A 27,790-nucleotide genomic window follows, 5' to 3' on the forward strand; every position below is an offset into this window, starting at 1 on the left:
GTTAGTAAACAAAAAGGAGCTTTAATTTGCATACATCAGATAAATGGTTGAAGTATTAGCAATTGTAAACATATGAATTCCGAGTTCCTACTAAGAATATCCTCATTGTAACTCTGTTAAGAGATCACGTGCCCGTTTATTTAATAGAAAATCAGAAGTCTGATTAATGAACCTAATATAATTATTTTCTTCACTGAAATATAAAGTCCTACTTTTACGCTTACATAAAAAAAAAAAAAAAAAAAAAAGGTGCGAAAAAGCTCTAGTTATTTTTAAATGGTATATTAAAAAATGGGAATGGCCACACAATCAGCTTGTCACGGCAAGCTTGGATTATTTTGGTTGCATCCGCTTTGCCGTAAACTGTAATTATGACAATCGAGTTCTATCCTTATTAAAGTTTTGTCTAATTGAAGCTTTTGTCTGACCTTCTGCTTTTCATATACAGTGTTATGATAAGCGTCATGACTGGACTTTAAAGAATCTGTGTTTTTTATAAGGAATTTGTTTGATTTAGGTAAATATTATTTGTTAGTGGTAAAATACTGATGATTTTAAATTTAATTTCAGTAATTAATGTCTTTTATCCTGAACACTATATTGATTTTATGAAAATGTGAAATAAAATTAGGTAGGTGTTTATGTAAAATTTTTGGCATATCTTTCTGCATATTTTTGCTATTAAAATTAAAGAAAAAATCAGTTTTTAAATTTTTGCCTAATGGAAACTCATATTTGGAAAAAAAATAGATGAAGTTTATTACTTTAAATATCACTAAATTTGATGAATCATCATAATATATAATTAAAAAAAAAAAAAAACTGTGCGTATGTTTAATTTTCTCTCATTTCTTTTTACTACTACTTATTTCTGTTCCTAAAAAATGAGTCTCAGATTTTTTTCCCTTAATAAATACCTTTATTATTTTCTCTGAGATAGAAATGTATGAACATTGTACATGTGAGTATAGTAATTGTGAAGAAAATTTTTAAGTGAACTAGATTAGATGCTCTTTAAATGCCTAGACTTTCAAGAAGCTTTAAGTAAACTTTTTAACAACACGTCTTTGATGCTTAATAAATATTACATATATATTCATATATAAACGCAATGTTTTATTTATACCTTACTAAAAATTTATATAATGTTATTTTACTGATTTATAGAAAACGAATAGTGAAATAATTAAGACCATTGAATACTGGGAATTTGATCTCAGGTGAACAGGCTAATCTTATGTATAATATGAATACAAACCACGGAAGCACTTCTGCAGAGAACCCGGTAAATATAAACATCGCCAATTTTGGCGATTGGCGATAATAGTTCAAACCTGGTAACCCATCGGATTTATTCTATTCGCTTGTTCGAAGTTTGGAACCATTCCTCTAGCATTTATTTTGTTGAATTATCAATGTCGTTGTTCGCATTTGCAGACTTATATTATTCTTCTCTTATTTATTATTATTGTTTCTGAATTTTTTAACAACGAATAGATAGAAATATTTTCGTAGATAGATAATGGTTCTCCTTTCGGGGTGAATGCTAATTTGTAACATGGCTGTTCACGTTGTGTTCTTAATTATTAACAGCTCTAAGAACCATGAGGTTTCCAACGTCTAAAATAATTTGTTTTCGTAGACCGCAAAAATGTGCATGTACATTTTAAATAATTAAGTAATGCTTTTATTTTTATTATTGGTTATTGTCATCTAAAATTATGAGAATAAATCAATGGTTGATCTTTACATTATGGTAACTTTACGTTTTTTTGGCGAAAATTTGGCGACCAACTCTCCTACAGCAACCCTCTATTTTTTTTCCCCGCCACCATTTTGTCTTCATGAAGTAAAGACATGTTTCTTTTCTTTTTATCTACTGAACACTTCTTCCAACAATCTACTAGCCGAATTACACTTATGCTAGAAATTTTATCTAACAAAACTGCTTAATCATGACAAATATTCATTGCAAAATTGGGAAAAAGTGCACAATACCATACTCCTTACGCGTTTTTCAAAATAACACATACACATAAACCATGTACACGCCGACTTATTTTTACTTAAAAAAACATTCCAGAATTGCACAAAAATGGCATTGCTCACACTCTTCACTATATCCATGTACACTGCTTTTTTCTCATAAATTAGAAAAATTTCACGAAAATACATGACAATTTTCTCAATCTTTAAACCCGGTAAAAAGAACATATATGAAATTACTTGATCGCGAAAAAGTATTTACCCTTTCCAAATATGAACATTTCCACATATAAAATAAATAAAATATCCAAAAACCTCTAAATCATCTATTACATTATACACGTCACCAACGAATTCATACCGCAAGCATTACAAATACTTAGTATCAAAAATTTAAATTATTTCCATGCACGTTTACTTCAACTTAAACGTGTACCAAATTCCTACAAACATAAAATTCACAAAATAACTATCATTTAATTAAAATATCACTAAACCATGTACACGTCCACTTATTTTTACTTAAAAAAACATCCCAGAATTGCACAAAAATGGCATTACGCACACTCTTCACTATATCCATGTACACTGCTTTTTTCTCATAAATTAGAAAAATTTCACGAAAATACATGACAATTTTCTCAATCCTTAAATCCGGTAAAAAGAACATATATGAAATTACCTGATCGCGAAAAAGTATTTACCCTTTCCAAATATGAACATTTCCACATATAAAATAAATAAAATATCCAAAAACTTTTACCTCTAAATCATCTATTACATTATACACATCACCAACGAATTCATACCGCAACCATTACAAATACTTAGTGTCAGATATTTAAATTATTTCCATGCACGTTTACTTCAACTAAAACGTATACCAAATTCCTACAAACATAAAATTCACAAAATAACTATCATTTAATTAAAATATAATTAAATTAAAAAACACTACTTAAAATATAAATGAGCACATACATTAAATTAATACATACATAAATACCCATTTCGAATTCACTTTAGTTACGGCCATGGGATCCAAAAATTCACGAACACTGTTTCACACAACACAGAATAAAGCCAAATACAAAACTTCCAGATTTTTTCCCGATTTCCCCCCTTTTCCGATTAAAGAACCGTAATTCGTCCATTAATATCACATGACATATCCCATGATCTCTCATTTCCCTCACACAAAATAATGCGTAATCGGAACTGAGTACTGCTCACATTATTACCAAAGTCCCAGGTAGTAACCTTTATCGCCTCCAAAATGTCGCCAAACTACCAGTTACCATATTGTAAAGATCAACCAAATCAATTTTTATGGCATAAAATTTTAACAAGATAATATATTGTTAATGCTTTTCTAACAATAACCTTTCAGGGGATGGCAGGTGTGACATAAATAGATGATTAAATTGAAATAAAAAAATATTATTGATTATCTAAGATGACAGAATAGTTTGATGCATCACCATGGTCATCAAAATTAGCAAACCACTGCTGGTGTAAGGAATATATTGTTTTCTGGTTTAACTGGAATTTATGACAAATTTTTTTCGTATATCACCTTTAACCGGTTAATTTCAGTATATTAATACTAATTTATATTTTTCAAATGAATTTTTATTTCCATTCTAAATGTTCATATATTGTCTTAATAATATATTCTTTTCTGTGCTAACTTGAATTTAATACAAATTAATTTTTGTAGTCACGTTTAACCGGTTAGTTTTACATCTACATGCTTATTATCTGTGAATTTTTACTACCATATGCTTAATATATTGTTTTGTCTGCTAACTTCAATTTACATGCAGTAAAAATCGCGTTTACGGCTCGGCTCATCGTCGCTGAACCGCGAGCTTGGCGAATAAAAATGCAACGGCGCCAACGGGTTCTCTGCGGATGAAAACCCCAAACCATTTACTCGTAGAAATTTTCAATGAAAGCATCCCTTTCCTTAGGTAGATAGTCCTCATGTGCTTTGCAATATTCAAATAACGATAATAATCAATATCAAAAGTGTGCGCAGGAATTATTAGAAACCAATTAGAAACATTCTTGTATGAAGTCACTTCATTAATAATTACTAGAAATATACACTAATTATGAAAATTTTCAAGTCATCAATTTAGAAATGTGGTTAATTTTATAAATCTTATTTGTAAGGTCACTACCCTCTTTTTGTATATGTTAGATGTGGAGATTTATCATATTGGATATATAGAATATCATATCTTCAGTACTTTAAGCATTCAGTGTTTCTGTGCTTAAATCCCGAACGTACATAACTACATACATATGTAAGTTAAACACAGTACAAAGTCCATAATCTGGACGTCCATTATCTGGAATGATGTACAGTCAAAAGTCGTTAATTCGGACACCCATAATCCGGAATGATCTATAATCCGGACCTCAAAGCTAAAATCTTTCTGCGCATGCGCCGCATTGCCGCATGCGCACAGGCGTTTTACTCGTGCGCGCAAGACATTTTCGACTGCGCATATGTGTCTGCGCAAGTGCAGAATACGTTTTCGCGTGCGCGTTTAATATATAACGGACGGTATAAGCTAAAATTATCTAATTATCTATTTCAGTTATGTTGATGATTGCGTTGTTCCTTAATCTTCGAATTGGATCCGGCTTATTATTTTTTGCAGACTGTAAGAGCAATTTTCTGAAAGTAAGCTTGAACTTTCGATTATGTCAAATAGAATTTCCGATGCTGGAACTTCCAAAGGATCTACAAAACGAAAGTATGATTCGATGTCCATCAAACAAAAAACGAATTGCTACAAAAAATGGATAAAGGCATATTCTTTGTTTATCTAACCGTTCCGAAATCTGTTTATCAATTTCACGCTGCTCTGCGCTGGGGGGGGGGACGTCGCGGCGTGCAATGAACTGGAAGTTGATTTGTCAACACTATCGTTATCTTCAGGGCAGATGTTTTTATTTTATTCGGCTTATAATTCCTTACTAAATGTAGTATTTAATTTCGATGTACTCCATCTTTGATATGATTTAAATCAAATTCCTCGTCATTATAAATATCACGAATACAAATCAAATAGTTTTCTGGTTGCAATTTTCTAATTTCGGCTATGCGTAAAGTATGCTTTACGCATCCGCGCGTTGAAAGAAATGTTTAATAAAGTAAACAAATAAATATTAAGCTTTTTCTTTTTGCAAATTTTGATACCCTTTAGATCATAATTGCTCATTATTTTATAAATTACGGTTTCATATTTTTAATTTTATAATTTCTGCATGCCATCTTACCAGATTTAAACTGATGATCTATAATCCGGAGAAATCGATAATCCGGAATCGCCGAAGTCCCGACGAGTCCGGATTAAAGACTTTTGACTGTATAATCCAGACCTCAAAGCCACAAACTTACGCATGCGCATTTGAAGCGCGCGTCTGCTACGCATGCACGTAAAGCCAGTAAAGCGTTTACACATGCGCACTTCCGGTAGTGAAGAAAGTGACACAGCAATTACAAGATTTGAACAGTGGAACTTTGTAACTAAACAGGAAATTATGTCTGTTTATAGAAGAGTGTGTGTGTGTGTGTGATTATGGCAAAACCTCGAGGGCTATCTGCCTAAGGGGAGGAATGCCTTCGTGGAGGACTTTCTAAGGGAAACTGTCTCGTATACACGTTACACATGGGGAAAACCACGAAAACGCCCATGCAGCCAGCCCGTTCGCGGGATTCGAACCTCGGACCGAACTACCAGTGTTCAGCGACTTTACCGCTCGGCCGCTGGTGGGCCTTGTTTATAGAAGAGAGAATTAAAGAGAAAATATTAGCACAAAAAACGAAGCAACTTAAAAAACAACTTACATTGAAAGAAATGTTTAATAAAGTAAACAAATAAATATTAAGCTTTTTTTTTTTTGTAAATTTTGATAGCTTTTAGATCATAATTGCTCTTTATTTCATAAATTAAGGTTTCATATTTTTAATTGTATAATTTCTGCATGCCATCTTACTAGATTTAAATTCCTGATCTGTAATCCAGAAAACCCCGTAATCCGGAATCGAAGTCCCGATGAGTCCGGATTACGGACTTTGTACTGTATTATTTAAAATTTTAAGTTTCATAGCTAAGTTATAAATGATACATTTATTTATTAGTTTATTTTAATATGGAATGATCTGAAATTAAGGCCTGGCATCAAGCTTTTTGTTACTCAACTGCAGTTTCTCCCATTTCTAAATTTTACTTAACAAAATTTTAGAAATTTTGATGCCTGATGTATCAGTTCTAGGGGTGGCCTGGTTGAGCTTAAATGTAATGCTAATCCTTAATTTTAGCTTAAAATGTTACTTGTTTTTCTTTGTCTGAAGTATTTTGGTTATGAAATTGGATTATTCTTGTGTTTCCTGCTGATAAAGAAAATAAGATATTCAATACAAACAATATTTGATATATTTTTTAGGAAATTATATATTAAATTAAATCTCTTGTTACTTATTTTTGCTATTCTAGTTTTAAAATTTAAAGTAATTTGGGAGTATATGAGAATACATAATTGTGATTTTTATAAACTAGAGAAAATTAGATATTTTTGAATCTTGAATTGTTGAATATGAAAATTACAAAAGTGAAATAAAATCTAAATTCCAGTTCACTAAATTCAGATACAGTTAGAACTTTACTAATGTTTTTGGATTTCCTATTCCACTAAAATGAAAACAAATTATTTCAATTATTTTAAAAATTACAATGTTCCGTGCTTTTGTATTATAAGTAGTATTTATATTTTTTTATCCTTGCATCGAGGGACTTGCTTATTTTATTTTGTGTGTTGTTTCTCTATAACTCACCAGCTCGAGCAGCTTTCTCTTGCCTAAACATGAAATCCTGCTTAGATTTTTACCAAGTTAGGTGCATTTCAAAACAATAGCCACTGCTTTGAAATGTGCCTAAATGTGGTATAAATCCTGTTTGGATGCAAATTTCTTTTTAATGGTATGTGACATTTATTTGGAATATGACACTGGAGTTCGATATGTCCCATCTTCACACAGTACATGTGTTTACCTCTTTCAAAACAATTGTATGATTCGTCATAGACATCAGTATGTCTATTCCTATTATTCAGTAAAAAGCATTCACTATAACTGTGAATTTTCAAGTAGTTTTGTGTTTTTACATAAGATTTTGTAAATTTATTAACAGTGATTTAAAGCAGTGTTAAGGAGAAGGGTCAAGCAACAAAGAAACTGGTTAGGAGCACCATGAAGGTGTAAAAAGAGATTATTGAAAAGTATGAAGATGACATGCATATTCAGAACTTGGCTATTGCATACTGTATATCATGTATGATGTGAAAAACAAGGATCCTATTAAATCAGCTAATCTTGTGTAGGGAAGGGAAATTGATTACAAAACAAAGATCAGAGACATTAGAGCATGTTCAAAAATTGTTTTTGATCTGGATAGCAGAAAAATATTTATGTACATTATCATGTGCAGTACTTCATTTAAGTACAGTATATATTTCATTCACTGCATTTATATTTTAGTAGTATATGTTCAACATTCATAGTGATACAGAATCTGTATGATAAATGCAGTACTTGCTTGAAGTAAAAATTATAGAGGTGGCTGTATATAGAATTAAAACACAATCAATTAAATAATAATTTCTAAATCCTTTTTTAATTACCTTTTTTAAGTGATTAAGAAATGATATAGAAAGTGCAAAATTTAGATCTATCTCTGGTATTAAAATCTATTGAAATAGTATCTGCAAATATATTTTTTAATTTTAGATTTATCATTACTGCTTTGTCAAAGAACCATATTTCTGAGATTTGTTGATCGGTGGACAAGCAGTGAAGTCCCTGTGTTCGAATTATGAATTATGGGAGTTTTTGTGATTTCTCCACATGTAACATTTATTTGAGCCAGTTTGCCTTAAAAAGTCCTCCATGAAGGCATCCCACCATGCAGGCAGATAACCCTCTAGTTGCTTTACCTTAACTGAAACCTGTTTTTGAGATTTTTCATCTTTCTTTGTTCAGTGTTGTGTAACATATTTTTCATTTGTGTCATTTTAAAACTTATTTATTTGTTTTATTGTAGTTTTTGCATCAACAATAAAAACAGACAAAATGACTACAGAGAAAGGTATTGTTACCATTCTTCATTTCAATGATGTATATAATGTTGAAGAGCAAATGCAAGAACCGGTTGCTGGAGCTACAAGGTTTTGCACAGCTTTAAAGAGTTTCAGCCATTTAGATCCTCTTGTGCTTTTTAGTGGTGATATTCTTGCCCCTTCTATAAGTAAGTTTTTATTTTAATGTATCAATTATATATATATATTTTAAGAAAATTTTTTTAATCAATGTATTTTATAATATGTAACGTGAGACTTATAAAAGCAAAAAATCTCAGACCAAAAAATATGAAAACATGAACTACACAAGTACAGTACACTGAATCTGGCCTCATCGGGATTTTGGTGATTCCAAATTTTGAAATTTTCCAGATATTAGATTATCAGTTTTAATCTAGTAAGATGGTATGTAGAAATTAAAAATATGAAATCTTGATTTATGAAATAATGAAGCATTTATAATCAAAATTTACCCCCCCAATAACATTTATTTGTTTACTTTATTAAAGATTTCTTTCAGTGGAAGTTGTTTAAGTTGCTTCAATTTTTATGCTAATACTTTCTCTTTAATTCTATAGACAGACATAATTTCTTGTTCAGTTAGAAAGTTCCATTTTGTTCAAGTCCTGTAATTGCTATGTCGAGAATTCTAACTAGGTTATCAAAGAAATTTTTTCAATTTCAATAACCTCTCTGTCACTTTCTTTACTATCATTAGTGGTATAATGAATTTAAAACATGTTAATTGATTGATGATTGGGGCATTGCCATCACAAGAAAAACTTCTGTTATATCATCTTCATTTATTACCGCTTCACATTTCCTTACAAAATCCATTAAATGGAAAATTTCACCTTTGCTTTGTGATATCCGAAAAGCTTAACATTCATGGCTATCATCTTCATCATCCTCACTATGAAATATGGTAGCTCGCCATAAATTATGCTTAGCATGCTTAGCATTTTGCATGGATTCACCTGTAAGATGAATTTTTGTGCAATCTTTTTTTAGGGAAAGATTTAATTTGACTGTGTTTTCTACAGTTTACTCAATGTCTGTAGAATGTGCTGCAAACATGAATGAAATAAAAGGTGCTTAAAAGTGCTTTCCTTGGGGGGGGGTGGAAATGAATTTTGCATTCTTAGTCAAGAGACTGCATGGTCTTGCATTCACTTTAAAAATAAAAACTCTCAGAGACAAACACATTCTTATGATTTTAGTACACAAAGTTAGGAAAAAGAAAATAACCAAGATGAAAAAAAAATTTTTAATATTCTCTAGTAAATGAAGAATGTTTGAAGTCATGATTAATTTATCTAAGAGCCAATATATCTTTCACTTACAGGGTGGTGGTACAATCTTTTTCAGGGAAAAGATAAATTCCTTTATTTTAACTGACAATGTTTCTACAATTTACTCAATAGAATGTGTTCAATACTTTCTCTATAGAACGTGTTGCAAACTTTGAATGTCGAGGCAAGTTCATGTTCCCATTATTAACCAATTTTGTAAGTGTGAATGTTTGGGAAATTTTTAAAATATTTTAAGAAACAATCTTTTCCCATTCTTATAGAAATATGGAAAAGAAATGGGAACTGATGTTTGTGAAAGAAAGTGCGTGTATATAATTTTAGTTTGTAAGTAGGAGTATAAATTAACGTTAATTCTGTGGGATACTTTTTTAAACATATATGATAAGTCATTAAAATAAGCAATTTATAAGTTGAAGGTTTGTAAAAATATGGGTTCATTGCACAGTGGTACCTTGGTATACGTTCATTTTGAAATACGTACAACTTGGCAGACATCCTATTTGTATGTGAAAAGTTTTGTTCAGTATACAATATTTATTTGGAATACATTTTGAGTTTAATGAGTCACAAACACATGCACTACTCTTGTTTATCTCTTTCAGGACTGCCCATGAGTGTGAAAATGTCTTGGTTATTATTCAGAAAACAACCACCCACAGTGTAACCTTGAATTTTCACATGATTTTTAGTCCAAACAGGCTTTGTCCCTGATGGACTATTGTTTTTGTTTTGCGATTTTGCACGGATTCACTACAAACAGCGAAACACTTTTCAAACTATTGCCACAAGTATTATCGTCCTGTGTTATATTTAAAGAAATTAAATAATGAAAAATCTGCACAAATTTATGTATATTTCTCGCATTGTGATAAAACAATGGTACATAGAGCCATCGAATTTTTAATGATGAATATGGGCATGCGGAAGACCAAATTTGAAATTTGGAGTCTGCTTTATTATTGATTTCCTGTTTTGTAAAACTTTAAAGAATTTTTGATTAACAAACTCTAGGATTTCAAGGCTAGCAATGGCAACGTTATACATAAAAAACATTTTTATCTCCATCGCATGAATCTCTATATCGGAAATTCTAAAGATATGCTCATTTTAAAACTGTTGCGATATTGCTGTTGAACTGAATTTTATGATTTAAATGCAAAGAACGTGATATTAAATAAATAAATGTAATGCGAAAAATGTTAAATAAACACCCTTTTAGATGTAATTTAAAATCTGAAACATTTCAGATTTTCTTTTAATGCTTTTTTTTTTTTTTTTTTTTCCTTATATAAATTCATTAACAGTGAATTTAAAGTCATCTGTATAATGAAGTAATCTTATTTAAATTTGCAATTTTATTTTTCAGTGAGTACTTTTACAAAAGGTGAACAAATGATACCAGTGCTCAATGCTTGTGGCGTCCATTGTGCATGTTATGGGAATCATGACTTCGGTAAAATATGTTGATTCTTTTTGCATTGTATTAAATGTATATTCTTAAAATTGTTAAAATATTTGAATCTGTTAAAAAAACATGTTTGATTTGCGTAACTTTTTTGTACAGACATTTTAATTAATCTTTAAAGGATGCTGTTACTAGGGAATTTTGGAAATCATCTTTGAACTTTATGGCATGCATGTTAATCTAATTGCCATAAAAGACATTTATGGAGACAGTATGTTATAGTGAGTATTATAGAAGCAATACTGGACCTTCCTGTAGTTAGCTGCCATTTTATATTTCCTTCACGATTGTTGATTTTTCCGCTAAATCCTATGTGGTATATCTGACTTCGAATCTAAAATTTTCTGAAGAACACAAAAACCTTGTCTAAAACTTAAAGGTTTATTCAACTGCAACTTCAAAAATGATGTAAACTTAACATCATAAACGAAAACTTAACATCTTAGGTGGAAAACATTCAAAGTGCTTTAAAGTAACAGCTATGCCGGCACGGGGAAGAACACTTTCTTTTAAAAGACAAAATCCATCTAGCCCTTTCGGCATATATCTCCATTCGCTGAATTCAGACTTCCGCTCCTACGTGTTTTGGACTTAAATGGCCGGACTGGAACTGGAACAGGACTGGATCCGGAACAAGACGGGAACTGGAACAGGACTGGAACCGGAACAAGACGGGAACCGGAATCTATCATCCCCTGGATTCTTTCCCGGGCAGGTCCACTCTGGCTCGAACTAAAATGAACTGTGGTGCCACTAAGGAAAGCACCTCCTTTTATTGACGGCGACTGCCGTTACTACAGGCGATTATGCAAATATTTAACACGATATTAAAGTGACTTAATATTTTTAAGCAATGCAAGAAAATAAATGAAATGACATAGTTTAAATAATACTACTTTGTAAAACAAATATACTAATGTTGTTTTGTTTTAGTTCTGCACTGTGAGATGATTAATTTAAACATCTTGGTGACAGAGTGTGTCTAATTAGATACATATGTATGTGAGTGTATAGATATATATAGTAAAAGCTTGGCTATCTAAAAAGCTTGGGAAATGCTGAATGCCAGATAAGTGAAAATTCTAGAAAATTGAGCATATAAAAAATGCAATTAATTATAGAAAAGCCGAATCAGTGTAAGAAAAAATTTCCGATCTAAAATAAATAAAAAGAGTCATCTTATTTGTCATCAACTTGAATATCAAATTATGAGAGATATTAATTATGAGGTATTAAAATTATGAGAGATCCCCCTTCTCCTCCCCAAAAAGAAAAAGAAAAACATTTCAGATATAAAAGCTAATATATTTCAGTCAACGTTCATTCTGGCAGAAGTTGTGGTCAAGTAAATCACCTTTTGCTAGTCATTTGAGCAGACGTTTAAAGAAACTGATCTTTCTTTATTAATTAACCAATACAAGTTATAGATATAGCATATAAAAAACCTAAATTGCTTATATTTTTTCACCTTGTATCATTATTGGTTATCTGCTTTCAAATAAAATCTCATATCGGGCCCATTAATGCATTTTTCTTGATGTCATAGCTTTGAAAATACTCTACTTCATGCTGTTCTATAGGAATTAGGTCCCAAATTTAAATCACTTTTTCAAACTTTGAGAGAAAACAGATAAATAGCAATAAACTTAAATATTTCTTCACAAAAATTGACCAATTGAGAATTAAATGAGTTAGCATAAAACGAAGGTGAGGATTTTATAATTGTTTTGACGTCGCACTTATCCATCGTTGGTGCTAAATCATGTTGTCCTAATGGGAGGGTGGGAGTGGGAATTTGTGGAGGAATTTTTATGAGAAACTGGCTTGTATTCACATTATGCATGGAGAAAACTATGAAAAACCAAACATGCAGCTATCCCATTTGCTTGATTTCAAATGCAGGGTGAACTACCAGTATTCAGCAGTCTTTAGCTGCTCGATCTGGAGTTTTACAGTAGTCAGGTGCTTTACATTGATTTTACAAGCCTTGTTTGATTATTTTTCCAGAAAGGCTCTTCTAAAGTTTTTAAATAGTTTGGTTACTTAAGCTTTCCAGTTATTTGAATACCAAATAGTTGGGCTTTTACTGTAATTTAGTTCTGCATTGTGAGATGACTAATCTAAATAGCTTGCTGACTGAGCATGTTTAATTAGATAAATGTGTGTGTAAGTTATAATAACAGTGCATCTCTTTTTTTTTTAGATTTTGGTGTTGACAACCTTATAGAATTTGCTCGTAGAACAGCATTTCCATGGCTGATAAGCAATGTGATAGATAACTGTACATCTGCTCCATTAGCAGATGGAAAAATTTCTTCAATACTTTATAGAAATGGAATAAAAGTAAGTATGTTGTGTTAAAATATTAGTTTCACTTTAATTTTTATTTATATCAGCAAATGTATTTCAAATTTAAAAATACATATTTAAAAACCATAAATAAGGTAACTTTTTTTATTGCTGTCATTTCATGGACAATGTCCTGGTAAAATAGGAAGTATCACCACTTTAAACATTTGTTACAAGGATTGCATGCAAGCAGTTTTATTTAACTGCATTTATGCAGTTAAATAAATGTACAGATATGTCTTGAATAATTAGTCTCTTCTTAAATAAATAAATGCAAGTCTCCATATAGAAATAATTTATGATGAAATAATATCATGCCAAATTTTTTCTTACCATCTAGCTTTAAACCATTTGGAAGAGTTAATTTTTAATTAAGATTGTATATTCTATATCTTTAAATTTTGGAGGACTAATTTCTTATGTTAATAGGCTTAACATAAGTAAGCATAACATTTAGCTTAACCTTTCAGTACCCGTGCTATGCACAAAGTTTACGACAAATTCGTTTTTTAATGCACATTTCTCGCATATCGCAGCTGAGACATTTGAATGTAATTTCTATTTCTCCTTTCAACCCTACCCCACATCATGGAATGTGCCAACAGCAAGTCTTTTTTTTTTTTTTTTTTTTGGGTTGGGCTTTTGCACTACATGGTAGCTTCTTCGTAAAAGTTATGACACATGAGTGATCGTGGGTGAAAATTCGGAAAGTATTTTTTCCTCAAATATTTTGTAATTTTGTGTTATTAATTGACGTGTATTATTTTAATTTGCATAAATTCAACTCCATAATTTTTATATCGGTTTTCACGGCTAAAAAATATGTGCAACCAGCTAATTTTGCTCCCATTCTTCAAGAATTATCTGATGAAGAAAAAAAGACAAGGAAACCTTTGAATGTGAGAATAATAGCGATATGAGTAAAGAAAATATCGACATAAGTAATATCATCAGTAAATCCAAACAATATATTTCAGATGAAGATAGTAATAATCATATAGAAAAATGGGGGATGATAATATATTCTATGTTAGTAAGGATAAATCTTCTAAGTGGCAAAATCAGAAGTAAGCAAACTGCTCAAAGATGAATATTGTGAGCATTACCTGGCCTAAAACACCACTCTAATGATGAAATTTTGGAATGTACAAATAAATATATAAGTGTACTAAAAGGCAAAATGCTCAAGAGATAGAGACTGCACTGTTACCTGAGTGGAAATGATGGCCTACTTTGAATTGTTATACATTATAGGAATAAAAAAAGGACACGATGTAAAAGCAAAAAAATTGCTCTCAAGTGATGGCACTGGAATTGAAATAACAAGAGTTGTGATGAGGTACAAGATATTTTTATTTGTCACAAGTTGTCTTCGATTCGATGATAAATCAACAGGACAGGACAGATGAATATTAAAACTAGCTTGGATTTTATAATATAGTTATTAAATAATAAATTTTACAATTTCTATAATAAAATACGTCATTGCTTTTCCACCTGACTAATATAAGCATTTAAAAATAATTTACTGTAATTTGAATGTGACATCATTTGTATTTTGCAATAATAATGTTAATATTTTATGTTTTAACAAATTTATTATCAATATTCACTCATTTCTGTCATTTTTTGTGCAAAAACAGTAAAATAACAGATGTCATAAAAAGTACGATGCACGCATGCTGGAAGGTTAAAATAAACACCTTAAAATTGTTTCAAATCTACATACCGAGATCATATTGCAGTTTTTTTAATTGTATAATTTTTCTTTTTTAATTTTCAGAATATCTTTCCAAAACAAAAATCTGAATTGAAAGAAAAGTGAAGTAGTTCTTACTGGTGAAAATTTAACATAATTTTTAAAATTATTAATGTTTAAAAAGAATATTATTAGAAATTTTAGAACTGGAATACTTTTACTTTTTTTCAGTGTTCATCTAATTGTATAGTTTTGATTTATGCACTAAACTTTGCAGCTGAAAATACATTTGTCACTACTTTTTTAATAAATAATATATAAATCAGATATTTTTTAAGATGATATTAATAGTTACATTTGTTATACAGTCAAAAGTCGTTAATTTGGACACCCATAATTCGGAATGTTCTATAATCCGGACCTCAAAACTAAAAACTTTCTGCGCATGCGCCGCGTTGACACATGCGCATAGGTGTTTACGCGTGCGCGTAAGACCTTTTACGACTGCGCATATGAGTGTGCGCAAGTGCAGAATACGTTTTCGCGTGCGCGTTTTATGTATAATGGACGTATAAGCTAAAATTATTTAATTATCTATTTCAGTTAATGTTGATGATTGCGTTGTTCCTTAATTTTTGAATTGGATCCGGCTTATTATTTTTTGCAGACTGTAATGCAATTTTATAAAAGTAAGCTTAAACTTTCGATTATATCAAATAGAATTTCCCATATATATTTGTTAATATGTAAAGGATCTAAAGCGAAAGTATGTTTTGAAATCCGAAATCTGTTTATCAATTTCACGCTGCTCGGCGGGGGAATGCCGCCCGGCGTAATGAATTGGAAGTTGATCTGTCAACACTATCCTTATCTTCAGGGCAGATGTTTTTATTTTATTTGGCTTATATTTCCTTACCAAATTAGTATTTCATCTCGATGTGCTCCGTCTTTGATATGATTTAAAACAAATTCCTCGTCATTATAATTCGCTTCCGATAGCGAAGAAAGTGACAGAGGTTAGTGAAAACGAAAAAATTTCGATTGACAAATTAGTCGGTGTTCTCGACACAGCAATTATACGACTTGAACAGCGTAACTTTGTAACTAAACAAGAAATTATGTCTGTTTAATAGAATTAAAGAGAAAGTATTATCACATGAAACGAAGCAACTTAAACAACTTACATTGAAAGAAATGTTTAATAAAGTAAACAAATAAATATTAAGCTTTTTCTTTTTGCAAATTTTGATACCCTTTAGATCATAATTGTTCTTTATTTCATAAATTACGGTTTCATATTTTTAATTTTAGAATTTCTGCATGCCATCTTACGAGATTTAAAATGATGATCTATAATCCGGAAAAATCGATAATCCAGAATCGCCGAAGTCCCGACGAGTCCGGATTAACGACTTTTGACTGTAGTTAGTTTCTGAATTAAGTGTCATTATGTAAATTTAGTGTTATATATATGTGATTATAAAGACTCTAATGTAAACAAATAATTATGCAATAAATTTTTAATTTCACATATACTCTCAAAAAATTTATAAAAAGTGTAGTATTTTCCATGATTTTTTAGCTACTCTTTAAAATTAATGTGCTTCTTTTGGATGCATATGTTGTAGTTTGGTATCATTGGATTGGTTGAAGAAGAATGGTTAGCTACTTTAGCCACTATTGATCCTGAAGATGTAACATACATTGATTTTGTGACTGAAGGCAGAAAACTTGCGAGGCAGCTAAAAGATAAGGTGGATACTGTTTAGTCATTTATTTTAATTTTAATTCTAATTTTTTAACTAGAAAAAAATTTTTCCACTAAAGAGAATGACATTTGTTGCCTTTATTTTCATATATTATTATTAATTTTTTTTTTAAAATTTCGTATGCTAATGAATTGTTATATATTAAACTTTAAGTAAGAGTAAAGTTTATAAGATAAGTATGTTATGTCTAACTTAGTATTCTGTAATTTTCATAAAATTTGGTTAAATTGTATGCATTTTGAAATGATGGAAGTGAATTGCCATATTTTCTGGGATGCAAATTGACTCCAGTTTTTAAACTAAATAATAAGGAATTTTAATTATATTTGGTAAGTGATTTGCCTAAGGGGGTGAGTGATTTGCCTCTGTATGTTGTTAATTAGTGATCCAAGCTTATGATTTTAGAAAAAAAATTGTCTGCTAATATTATAAGTATACTTTTCAGCATTTTTTAATAAATAAAATTATTTGGTTAGAAAAGATGATGATTATTTGAAGGCCAGAAGTGAAAATGAAGGTTTCAGCTGTTCAAGAATTGAACAGGATTCATTCAATGGTGCAGTTGCAGAAATAAAAATGAAATGTATGCCCCTCCCCCCCCCTTTTTTTTTCAAAATGAAAGCATTTGACATTTAGATCCTTTCCTTCTCTTCCTTTGCCTCCCTATCTGCAATGATAACACTCAGAAGATCCTTTGCTACCTGCTCCTCATAGCTTTCACTAGCAAGATTTTTTTCCCCCAAGTCCAAAATTCTAAATGTAGGTAACACTTCAACACCAACCTCTTCTGCAAAAGCGATTATATCAGCCTTTCTATATTTGGTCAAAAATGGCATTATGGGTCTTTATGTTCACCGTAATTAAAATAACAGAAAATTAAACTGAATCTCCTTACATAAAGTTATATATCAAGTTAATTCCTTAACTTCTCTATTGAATTATAAACACATGGTAATTGCATCAAATGTTTATAACATCCAAATATTCAATAAAATAAAAAATATGTATGTGTGCATATATAAGCATTTGAGAATTAATGCAATCATATCTCATAAATAAATCTGAAGCATTAATTAAATTAATGACCATTTACTCATATAATAAAAGATAAATGCACTTGCAAGGTACAATTTCATAAGATATTCATACTGAAAATTCCTTTGTCATAAAATACCCTTACATTAACAGCAAATTTTTCATAAAAAATCATAAATAATACATTTAAACAACTTAAACACTGAAGCGCTGATTGCTATGCAGACCACTTGAAGCATACACTTGTCACCACGCCTTTTGAAGCACACACTTGTCGATTTCCACCCGGATGTTTTCGAAGCATTTTATGTATTTCATTTTTCGTTGACTTCCACACTTTGAAGCACATTGCTTTATCCAAACACCACTTTCTTAACACTGTAACTAGAGGCATTCCGGAACACCAAACTGAACCTTCATAGGCTTACACATATAAGTTGCATGTGCTTCTGCCAAGCATTTGCAGATTGTTTTTCCGAGTCGACAAATATTCATCCCATCGCTGCCACCACTGTCATGATCCTCGACTAATTCAACTTTTCGGTTCATTTCCATCCACTTTATGAATGTTATTTGTCAACTCACGGAAAATAAAATGCAACACTCGTGCATGTTAAGCAATAACAAAATGAGCTATATTTTTATTCTTGAAGTACAAAATGTCTCTTCACAAAGTATTTTGTTTAAAATTACATCGAGTGCACAACTTATACATTTTATCTTCCAGTTATATATATATATATATATAAAAAAACCCAAAAAGCCAAAGTTTTTTCACACGAGCGTGCATCCTTCTTGCATCAATCATGCTTCTTTTTCTCCGTTGCCAGATTTTCCCTCTCTACTTTCAGATAGAGGCCGTTGGCTTAACCATTCTTCTGGCAGGGCTGTGTTGGTAGCTTCCTCTTACTGAGCATGACAATGCCTTTCTGGGTTTGCTATGGTATTATAAAATAACATTAAATTTTATATGAAATTAAACATGGCCTAAATATCATTTGTTATAGCAGGTTTTAGCTGCATATTAAAAAAAATTATATGAAATTAAACATGGCCTAAATATCATTTGTTATAGCAGGTTTTAGCTGCATATTAAAAAAAGAATATACAATAAATTTGAACTTCTTATTCATGTGATATCAAAATTAGAATCTAAAAGAATAAATTTTTTTCATAATCATATTAACTCATGTAATAATTTGTTTTAGGAAGGAGTGGATTGTGTTATTGCTTTAACACACATGAGAAGTCCAAACGATTGTCGCTTAGCTGAAAATGTAGATGAAATAGATCTAATTCTTGGTGGCCATGATCATGTCTATGAAGTGAAAAAGGTATTTTTGTTAAGTATTTTTAAAGATTACTTATTTTTTTATTCTAAATTGTGTACTAATTTCAAGATTCCATGGATAAGTTGAGTGTTATAATGGTAGACCATATATATATCAGGGAGTTTAAGTATTTTAGTCAAAATCTGGAAAAGTCAGTGAATTTCATATAACGATCCCGCCAAAAAAAGCGAGTTTTGCGCCGATGTCAGAAGAGATAACATTTTTGGCGAATTGTGTATCATGTGAATGTCATTCAGGCAGCTGGCATAGAGCCAATTTTCGCAGCTCCAATTTGATTTGTCTTTTAGAAAGGCAAAGCAAGCTTCCCGCAACTTTTGGTTTCCAGTAACCTCGAGAATCGAGAGAATCACATGTGCAGTGTATGAAGTAAAGAAAGTACCTGTTTTTGTATAAAACAAGATAGGTTTAAGCCTAGTATACGGTACCATGGAGGTTAGAATCAAAGAATATGTATTGTAAAGAAGGAAAACCTCTCTGCAACAGACGTGGCTCCATTCCAACATAAAGGGAAACAGCTGTGCACGATATATCTGTCGCCAAAGCTCGAAACCGGTGTCGAAGTTTGAAGGTCACGTTATCAAGAGCTCATAAAATGAATATCGTTTAAAATTTCTTTAACCACTTGCGCTAAAAAGACCTGCCATGCACGTTGAGATGCTTTTGTTTCAAACCATGAGCGACGTGAACACCACGTTGATAGGCATTTATTGCAAAACTGAAAATAACGTGGTGCACATGTCGCCTAACAACGAGATTGTTTATTTCTTGAGTTACAGCTCTGGATTGCACTCGCAGACGCGGATCGGCATAAATGAGACACTTTACCGCTTGTTATATTGTAGCGCACGGCACCGCAACCGTGAAGTTTAGTCATAGCGCAAGTGGTTAAACTGTAAAGGAAAAGAAAATATTTTTTGGTGCAAGTGAATTAATTCATGGATTAGTTATTTTGAGTGAGAAAAAAAATTACGAAAATCCGTTTTTAAAATTATTGCGAAAAATCCAAGACGAAACGTTCTTTGATAAAACGTTTCTTCTTGGATTTTTCGCAATAATTTAAAAACGGATTTTCGTAGTTTTCTTTTTGTCAAAGAACGTTTCTTCTTAACATGTGTTTCTCAATTTCCTGTACACATCGCGGACACAAAAATTCTGGCTGCCAGGTTCCGTCGCCAAATCCCTTGGCAAATTTTCCCTTCGCATTCTAGCAGCGTAATAGCATTTTACGTGTATGGAACCTTTTCTTCTTTACATAGATGTTCTTTGGTTAGAATAATCTCCATGTATGGTGCAACAGGATTTGGTGACATGATGATGAGCAGTCAACGGGTCATTTTGGTCTTGGCGACAATTTTCAAAATCATGCCAAGGCCTTACCGTATACTAGAATTTTGCTGCAAAATCTTTTTAAACTCTTTTTTTTTTTTTTTTTTCCTTTTAAAAAATACCTTGTCATTTTGCAGTAAAATAAAAAAAAAAGTAATCGGTCATCTAGGCTAACCATGTATATATTCGCTAAAATATCGTTGATTATTCTAATTCAATTTTTAAGTAATTATCTTTATTTTTATGTTATTCGTATAATTTAATGTTGCTTCTTCCCTCTAAATTTATTTATTATTCGTAAATAATATTTCCAAATTTCAGGAAATTTTCTCTGGTATAATCATGAAATTAATTCTAGCAGTATGATGACATACCATCACGAAATTTAATGCACATATTTTTTCCTTATGTATTCCGGGAAATAAATATAAAATACCTCAATTTATTAAAAAAAATCATTAAATAGATTTCTTTCTTTCATTTAGCTGCAGAATGTCTGCAAAAAAAGCCTTATTTTATTCCAGATTGGGGAGATTCTAATCTCAATCTTCAGTGGAGAAAACAACTCCTATTATAATTGTATTTGTGTTTTCAAGTGTTAAGGTGCCTTTTAAGAAGACACCTCACAAAAATTAAATTTACCTAAAATCTAACCTAACTATTTAGCATTGTGTTGTGATTTATAAGGACCGGATTAGCCTCATGTTGAACTGGTGATGATCATGAGTAATAATTAAATAAAACATACATTTGTTACCCAATGTATATATCTTAAATTTTATTAAATTTCTTAAGTGGAAAAGTAAACAAAGTTATCAAACAAAGTATACCAAGAATAATTAAGAATAAATGCCCTCTGGGATTTATTGAATAATTAAGTGAATTTGCTACACAATACAAGTAATACCATAATTAATTTACCTCTTACCACAGCCAACGCACATTACGCGGATAGACTGGAATTTTCTTGAAACACACCTGGAAAAGTCAGGGAATTTCATTCTCCTGTTTGAGTGGCAACCCTGTTAAAAGTGATGAATCCTTTGAAATACATAATATAATTAATTAGCATATCTTTATATGTGCTTTTTAATGTGGTATGTTTATCGTTTAAGCATTCTCATCGGAAATAATATACACCTCATATTTTTTCTTCCTGGTTTTCAAGCAGTAAAATTAGTAGATAAAGAGGAGAGAATATGCAAATAAATACAGTGTGTTGTATGTTATATTGCTTTATTCAGCACCTGAGCTTCTGTGGTAGTGCCAATGAAGGTAAAGTAGCAGACACATTATAATCAAAACATTCTTGGAATTCATTATAATTTTTTAAATTGCTATTCTGTTGCACCTAAATGCTAAACTCTTTGAGTATTCTTATTGCCTTTTAATTAATAAAAGATTTTTTTAAAACAATTTTAACTATTGAATTCAGAGAATAATTTAAAACACACAGCTTATAATCTGGTGCTTTATTATTTTAATCTGTTGCTCATGTTTTCCCATGGACTTTGGTCATTAATAAATTGGAAGGATATGTACCATTTGTTAGTAGAGTTAAAAATTTATGGATAATTCTAGTGACATTGCCTGACAGCATTTAGACAGCTTTAGTGAACAGGACTGAGATTCGAAATGTTTGATGAACTATCCATGCATAAATTTTCAAATTGATCAAATCAAATGGTGTTTGAATAACAAGCATTTAGACAAACTTTAATTTTTATATATTATTAGGATTAAAATATATAATCATAGTCATTATTCGTTTCTTGCAAATTGGCACATAATGCTGTCTGTCGTGTCCTTCTTCAATTATAATCATATACTGTTTCCTTCTTTTTTACTAATGTCATTTGGTTTTGTTTCTGTAATTGTCCCCCTTCCCCGAAGTCAGTTTTATGGGCTTGGACACATTTTGCAAAGTTTATAGTATGCTTTTTTAGTGTTATTCTTCAGTTTCTCAATCTGTTTCCTAAATTCTTTATCTGTGAGGCATAAATTTTGAATTTTTATTGTACTTATTCCATTTACTCATTATGTTAATACAGGTAATACGATTATTTGTTATGTTCATATTTACTCAATACCTTTCAACTACTAGCCATTAAATAATTAGTAATAATACTACACACATATGTACTATAACTGTTATTTCTATAACTCTATGTACTGTATTTAATTGTATATTCCCACCCTTTTTATTAATTTTATCATATGAAAATCGAGAGGATATAATTATGTGAGTAATTAAAGGATACATGTATAGTAAGAACAAATATTTAAGGATAAACGATCAGTAACTGTCTCAATATTATTTATTTAAACACAGCTTACATTCCAATAAAAATATATCATAATATTAGCATTATCTAATAACATATATAATCATTTCTACTTCCATGTATCCTGAATCGCTTCTGCTCTTGTTCACTGCTACTTCTTAGGCCTCAAATCATTTAATGCTGCTGGAACTGCTGTCTGTTTTGTTCTGGTGCAGATTGCCAGTTATTACGATCATCACTCTTGACATCAGCTTTATCACTATTCAGTCTAATTTGCCATGAGCAATGATTTTTAAAATTATCAAGAGCATTAAATATCCTCATTTTCTTGAAGCTGCTCACTATTATTGCTTCATCAGTCAAGATAAGATCAGAAGATAATACATGCACTTAAAATCCACAGGCAAATTGATTAATAAGATAAAAAAAACTCATTGTGTGGATAAATTCATTTTAAAATTTAGGGTAGCTCTCTTTTAAAATGCTTTAATAAATGAAAATTTAAATGAATAAATACTTAAACAATTTTCAGAATCTTCTGCTAAAATTGCTAAGAGGAAAATTACATGAGGGGGAGAATGCTTTAGTAACTATGGTATATATGTATCTAATGATTTTAAAATGCACCGATGAAAACAGTAAACTTTTAACAGCTTAGATACTACGTAGATGACTGAGAATACCGTAGTGGGTTGAAGGTTGCGGAGTGGAAAGCATGATGATGCAATTTAGCACAACGTATCTTGAAAAATCAGAATCTTTATTTTTTTAGGCATATCAAATCATCCTTTTTTAGACAAGATGTTTCCTAATTATATTTGAATGCAATAAGTTGCATTTTGAAGAAGGACGTCATTTTAAGCAAGTAAGCGGCAGCAGCATACATTAAAAGCATCTTGCCAACAGGAGAGCTTATGTGAAAAAGGCAGAGTATCATAGAACTTCAGAGGAAGAAGGGTGGGTGTCAGAAAATTTTTGAGCTCAGAATATTGGTTTACAATTAATTTGATTGTACAAGAGGCATTTGCATTAAAATGTTACATAAGATAGAAAAATCTCAAACCACTGAGAAGAGATGAATTTAGGGGCAGATCACCAATTTTAGAATCTTAATTTTGAGGTCACAAATTATTTTTTCAAACAGCTATTATATTTTGTTACCTCTTACATATCCCCCCCTCCCTTCAAAAGTAGGCTGGGTGAGCAGGGTGGAAGAAAAAGCATTAAAGCAGCAAAATGTGAAAGATATAATTTTAAAAATACAAAACATATTAAATTTTAAACAAAAAATTATTGTCATAAAATTTTGACCAATATTTTGACTCAGTTTGACATTTCATTGAAAATCATAAAATTTTGAATTATTAATTTTAGCACTGTATTCTTTTAAAACAATATTTTAGAGATCTGAGGTAAAAATGTTCAATGAAATATTGAAAGTTCTTGATAAAAATAGTTCCACAAAGTAAACGTTCACATTTTTTCACAAAATAAATGTTTAAATAAGTCTTTTCAATTTTTGTTGATGAAAATATTTCTATTATAATACAAATTAAGATGCCAACTTTCATGTTATTTGTAAGAATTTTCATAATTGTTTTTAAGGAAGGCATTTTAAAATATAAAAATTTTGTAACACATCATTCATAAACACAACAAATTTCAAACTTTTATTAAGACATTAAAAATTTACTTCTTCTTTACAAAACTTGAAGACTCCACAACTTTCTCTAAATACCAGCATATCCATCATATTGGTTTATCAGTTGAGCCATCTGGTGTTTATTCTTCACCAGTGGCCAAAAGATTTGCCAATTAGCAGTTACTGTAGAAAAGACCTCCGTTCCTTTGGTAGAGGAAACTGGCCTTTTTCGAATTGCTGTCATTCCATTATAAAAAATAAAAACACACTCTATTTTATGAAAAAGTAAAAATACTTAGGATTAAAAAAAAAATGTATTTTTTCACAAGGTGACAGCCTTCAATGTTTAGCTTGAAAACATTAAAGAAATACCTACAATTCAGAGATTTCAAACAATAATTTCTTTCATAAAATACAGCAAAATTAAAAAATATAAATTTAAAGAAATTTAAACAATAGTACAAAAATCTTATTCATATTAAAACCTTCCCTAAGTAAAATCTTCAAACTCCTTACCTAATTTTTACCAAATTCAATAATTTCTTTCTCCCAATTCAGAAATACAAAACTACGTTTTAAATAAATCATAATATTTTTGAATTATTAACTTTGATTTTAAAATGATTTAAGCAAAACATTGCCATCAATAAATCATAAAACAATGCAATTACTTGTAAATGCAAAATTACTTATAATACAAAGTCAATTAAAAATGCAATTTACTCCATTTCGAATTTCATACCACTTCCCCAAGTAGCACAGCAACATCATAACGACATTGCAAACTCGTCACGGATGTTGTTGCAAAATCGTTGCAATATGTCGTCTGTAAGACGCCCAAATGTCCACAAATATCCACTGTTTTGCAGCTGTTGCAAAGACGTCTTTATTATGTCTTTGCAGATGAGTTTTTGGTCGCATAGACGTCATTATTGCGTCTTTCGCAGGTGATGTTTTGGTTGTGAAAGCATCGTATCACGACGTCTTAAAAACGCCTAAATGTTCGCCAAATTCCACCTTTTTGCAACAATTGTGAAAATATTGTTATTATGTCCTTGTATTATATATTGATTTATGCAGAAAAATAATCTTAATAATTAATATATTTTTCTTCTTTTTTAAAATTTTGTATTCCTTGTATTTATCTAAAGTTTAAATATTTTATCATTTCCTGAATACCAGAAGATAATACAATTTTTTCTCTTTAGACTAAATATGCATAATTAATTATATTATAGCCTTAATTATTTTCAGTACTTTAAACTATAGTTTTTAAATTTCTCTTTAGGCTAAATATACATAATTAGTACCGTAATTTCGCGCGTATAGTCCGCGGACTATCTGTGTTTAAAATGCGAATTTTTGAAGCTGCGGACTATCCACAAGTGCGGATAATACGCTGGTTGTTCACGGTTAAAATCGTTGAAATTTAAAAAACACGCTGTCGGGAACTGCCGATGATCAAATATAAAAATGCGCGAGATTCCAAGAAAACATTCGTATGTATCGTATCGATAGTAAACCATAGAGCATAGTGCAGAACGAATGAGTAGTAGCAAGTAGAAGCTTCTAAAATCCAGGCTGGCGCATCAAGCGATGCCGGGATATGAGCCAAAGAAAGTCTTGTATGAACACTCACTTAGCGCAACCAGAGTCTTGTATCCCAGTATCCTTCGCACTGCTTTAGTGCAACTGCCGGGAGGGGGAAAAGTAATTGATGCGTCAGCTCGGTTTTTAGGAGCCATAGTAGCAAGTACCTGGAGTACAAAAAAAAAAAAAAAAAAAAAAAAAAAAAAAAGCGTGATTCGTTTACTCGGTGGTTTGGCAACACCGAGTGAGTGGGGTCGAAGGTCACATTTCATTACCACTTATGACGAGTATAGTACGTTGCATAGTATTTTGTCTTTCATCTTCGATAACGTTGATGAAACATCGCTGGGAAAAAGATGGAAATAGAGAAGCGGGCCGTTATTGGTTTAATCCTAGTATTCGGTGCACACAGGATTTGGCTACTTTTGGCGACTTTATGATGAGCAGTAAAAACGGGACATATACGATGAGTAGTTAATGGGTCATTTAAAAAAATATATATAGTTTAACATAGTATATACTACATATATAGTATATATACTATGTATATACACACATAGTATATAGTGCATAGTATATATATAGACGTTCTTTGGATCATTTTTGGTGTTGGCGATAATTTTCAAAGTCGCGCCAAGGCTGCACCGTATACTAGGATTTTACCCCGTTATTTTAAAGTGGACGAGAAAGCGGTGAGAAATTGGCGCAAACAAAGGATGTGTTTAAAAAGCATGGGAATATTGCCGTATTAAAAAAACGTAATTTCGGACGTATAGTCCGCGGACTATCCGGTGGTGCGGACTATCTGACGATTTTTGAAATTTTTTTTATATAAAATCTTGCGTGCGGACTATACGATGGTGCGGACTATACGTGCGAAATTATGGTAATAGTTTTAATTATTTTCAGTACTTTAAACTATATTTTTAAAATAACTTAAATTCTAAGTTACGATTATTTAAGATTTCATAATTTTTTTCTCCTTAAGTGAGAGTAATTATGAAAGTGGTTATTATAAATATATAACATTAATATTAGGTTTTAAGTAAATAAAACTCAATCAGACTTAAATAAAAGTAAAGATATAAAGGTGGGTAAAAAAAAGAGCATTTCTGATAAAAACATTATCACATTTGTTTCTGTTAAATCACAGAGACATTGAAAATTGCCCCTGTCATGATAAATTAGGAGGCGGTTCTTAAGGTAACTTAATCAGTATTTTACCTGAACTTAAGTATAAATTTATTTGCGTTTCATAGCAAAAAAATATAACCATTAACTTCTATATCTCCAAAATATGCAAATGAAAGTCTGTATAAAGTAGTTAATAAATGTGATCAAAAATATTTCATACAAAAATATACCTAAATCTAATAACTTCCCATATTCATATCTAAAATGAAATAATAACCTAACAAACAACAGACATGAGAGTACTATTAAAAAAAAAACATGAACTAGTAGTGTTTAAAAGTATAAGTAGCAGAAGGAAGGTAACAGAACTAAAATTTCCAATTAATAAAAAATTATTCGTGTTTTTTAAATAGTAAGCAATTAAAAGTGCAATAACTGTGGATTGCAGTATTTACTAGTAATATGATGTTTCTTAATACCATTTCTTTCGATCATATGTTAATGTATTTACTTATTTTTAATTTTTACATTTTAGAATAGTGGTAGATTACAATGATCATTTCATGCACTTTTTATAATCAATAACTTTTCTTTTGATACTTTACATAAATAATTAAAACAATATAGTATATGATAGTAAGCTAACTATGTTAATGTAAGCTCTTCGTTTTTGTTTTATTATGAATTTCTTT

The 27,790-nt window shown here is 30.6% G+C and overlaps 1 protein-coding gene across 1 annotated transcript in view; it reads left to right on the forward strand.

The window, feature by feature from the left end:
• Positions 1-289: 289 nt before the first annotated feature.
• LOC118192306 (5'-nucleotidase-like) overlaps positions 290-27,790 on the forward strand; it is a 76,316-nt gene continuing 48,815 nt past the window's right edge. Inside the window, exons 1-6 of the mRNA XM_035363245.2 lie at positions 290-517; positions 8,103-8,306; positions 10,819-10,905; positions 13,121-13,260; positions 16,594-16,719; positions 18,978-19,103. Of these exons, the coding sequence (XP_035219136.1) occupies positions 8,132-8,306; positions 10,819-10,905; positions 13,121-13,260; positions 16,594-16,719; positions 18,978-19,103 (654 nt within the window). The 5' untranslated portion in view covers positions 290-517; positions 8,103-8,131. The remainder of the gene's footprint in view (positions 518-8,102; positions 8,307-10,818; positions 10,906-13,120; positions 13,261-16,593; positions 16,720-18,977; positions 19,104-27,790) is intronic.

This window comes from Stegodyphus dumicola, chromosome 7 (genome assembly GCF_044657685.1).
Source record: "Stegodyphus dumicola isolate Sdum_Otavi_A_Nest chromosome 7, ASM4465768v1".
NCBI lineage: Eukaryota > Metazoa > Arthropoda > Arachnida > Araneae > Eresidae > Stegodyphus > Stegodyphus dumicola.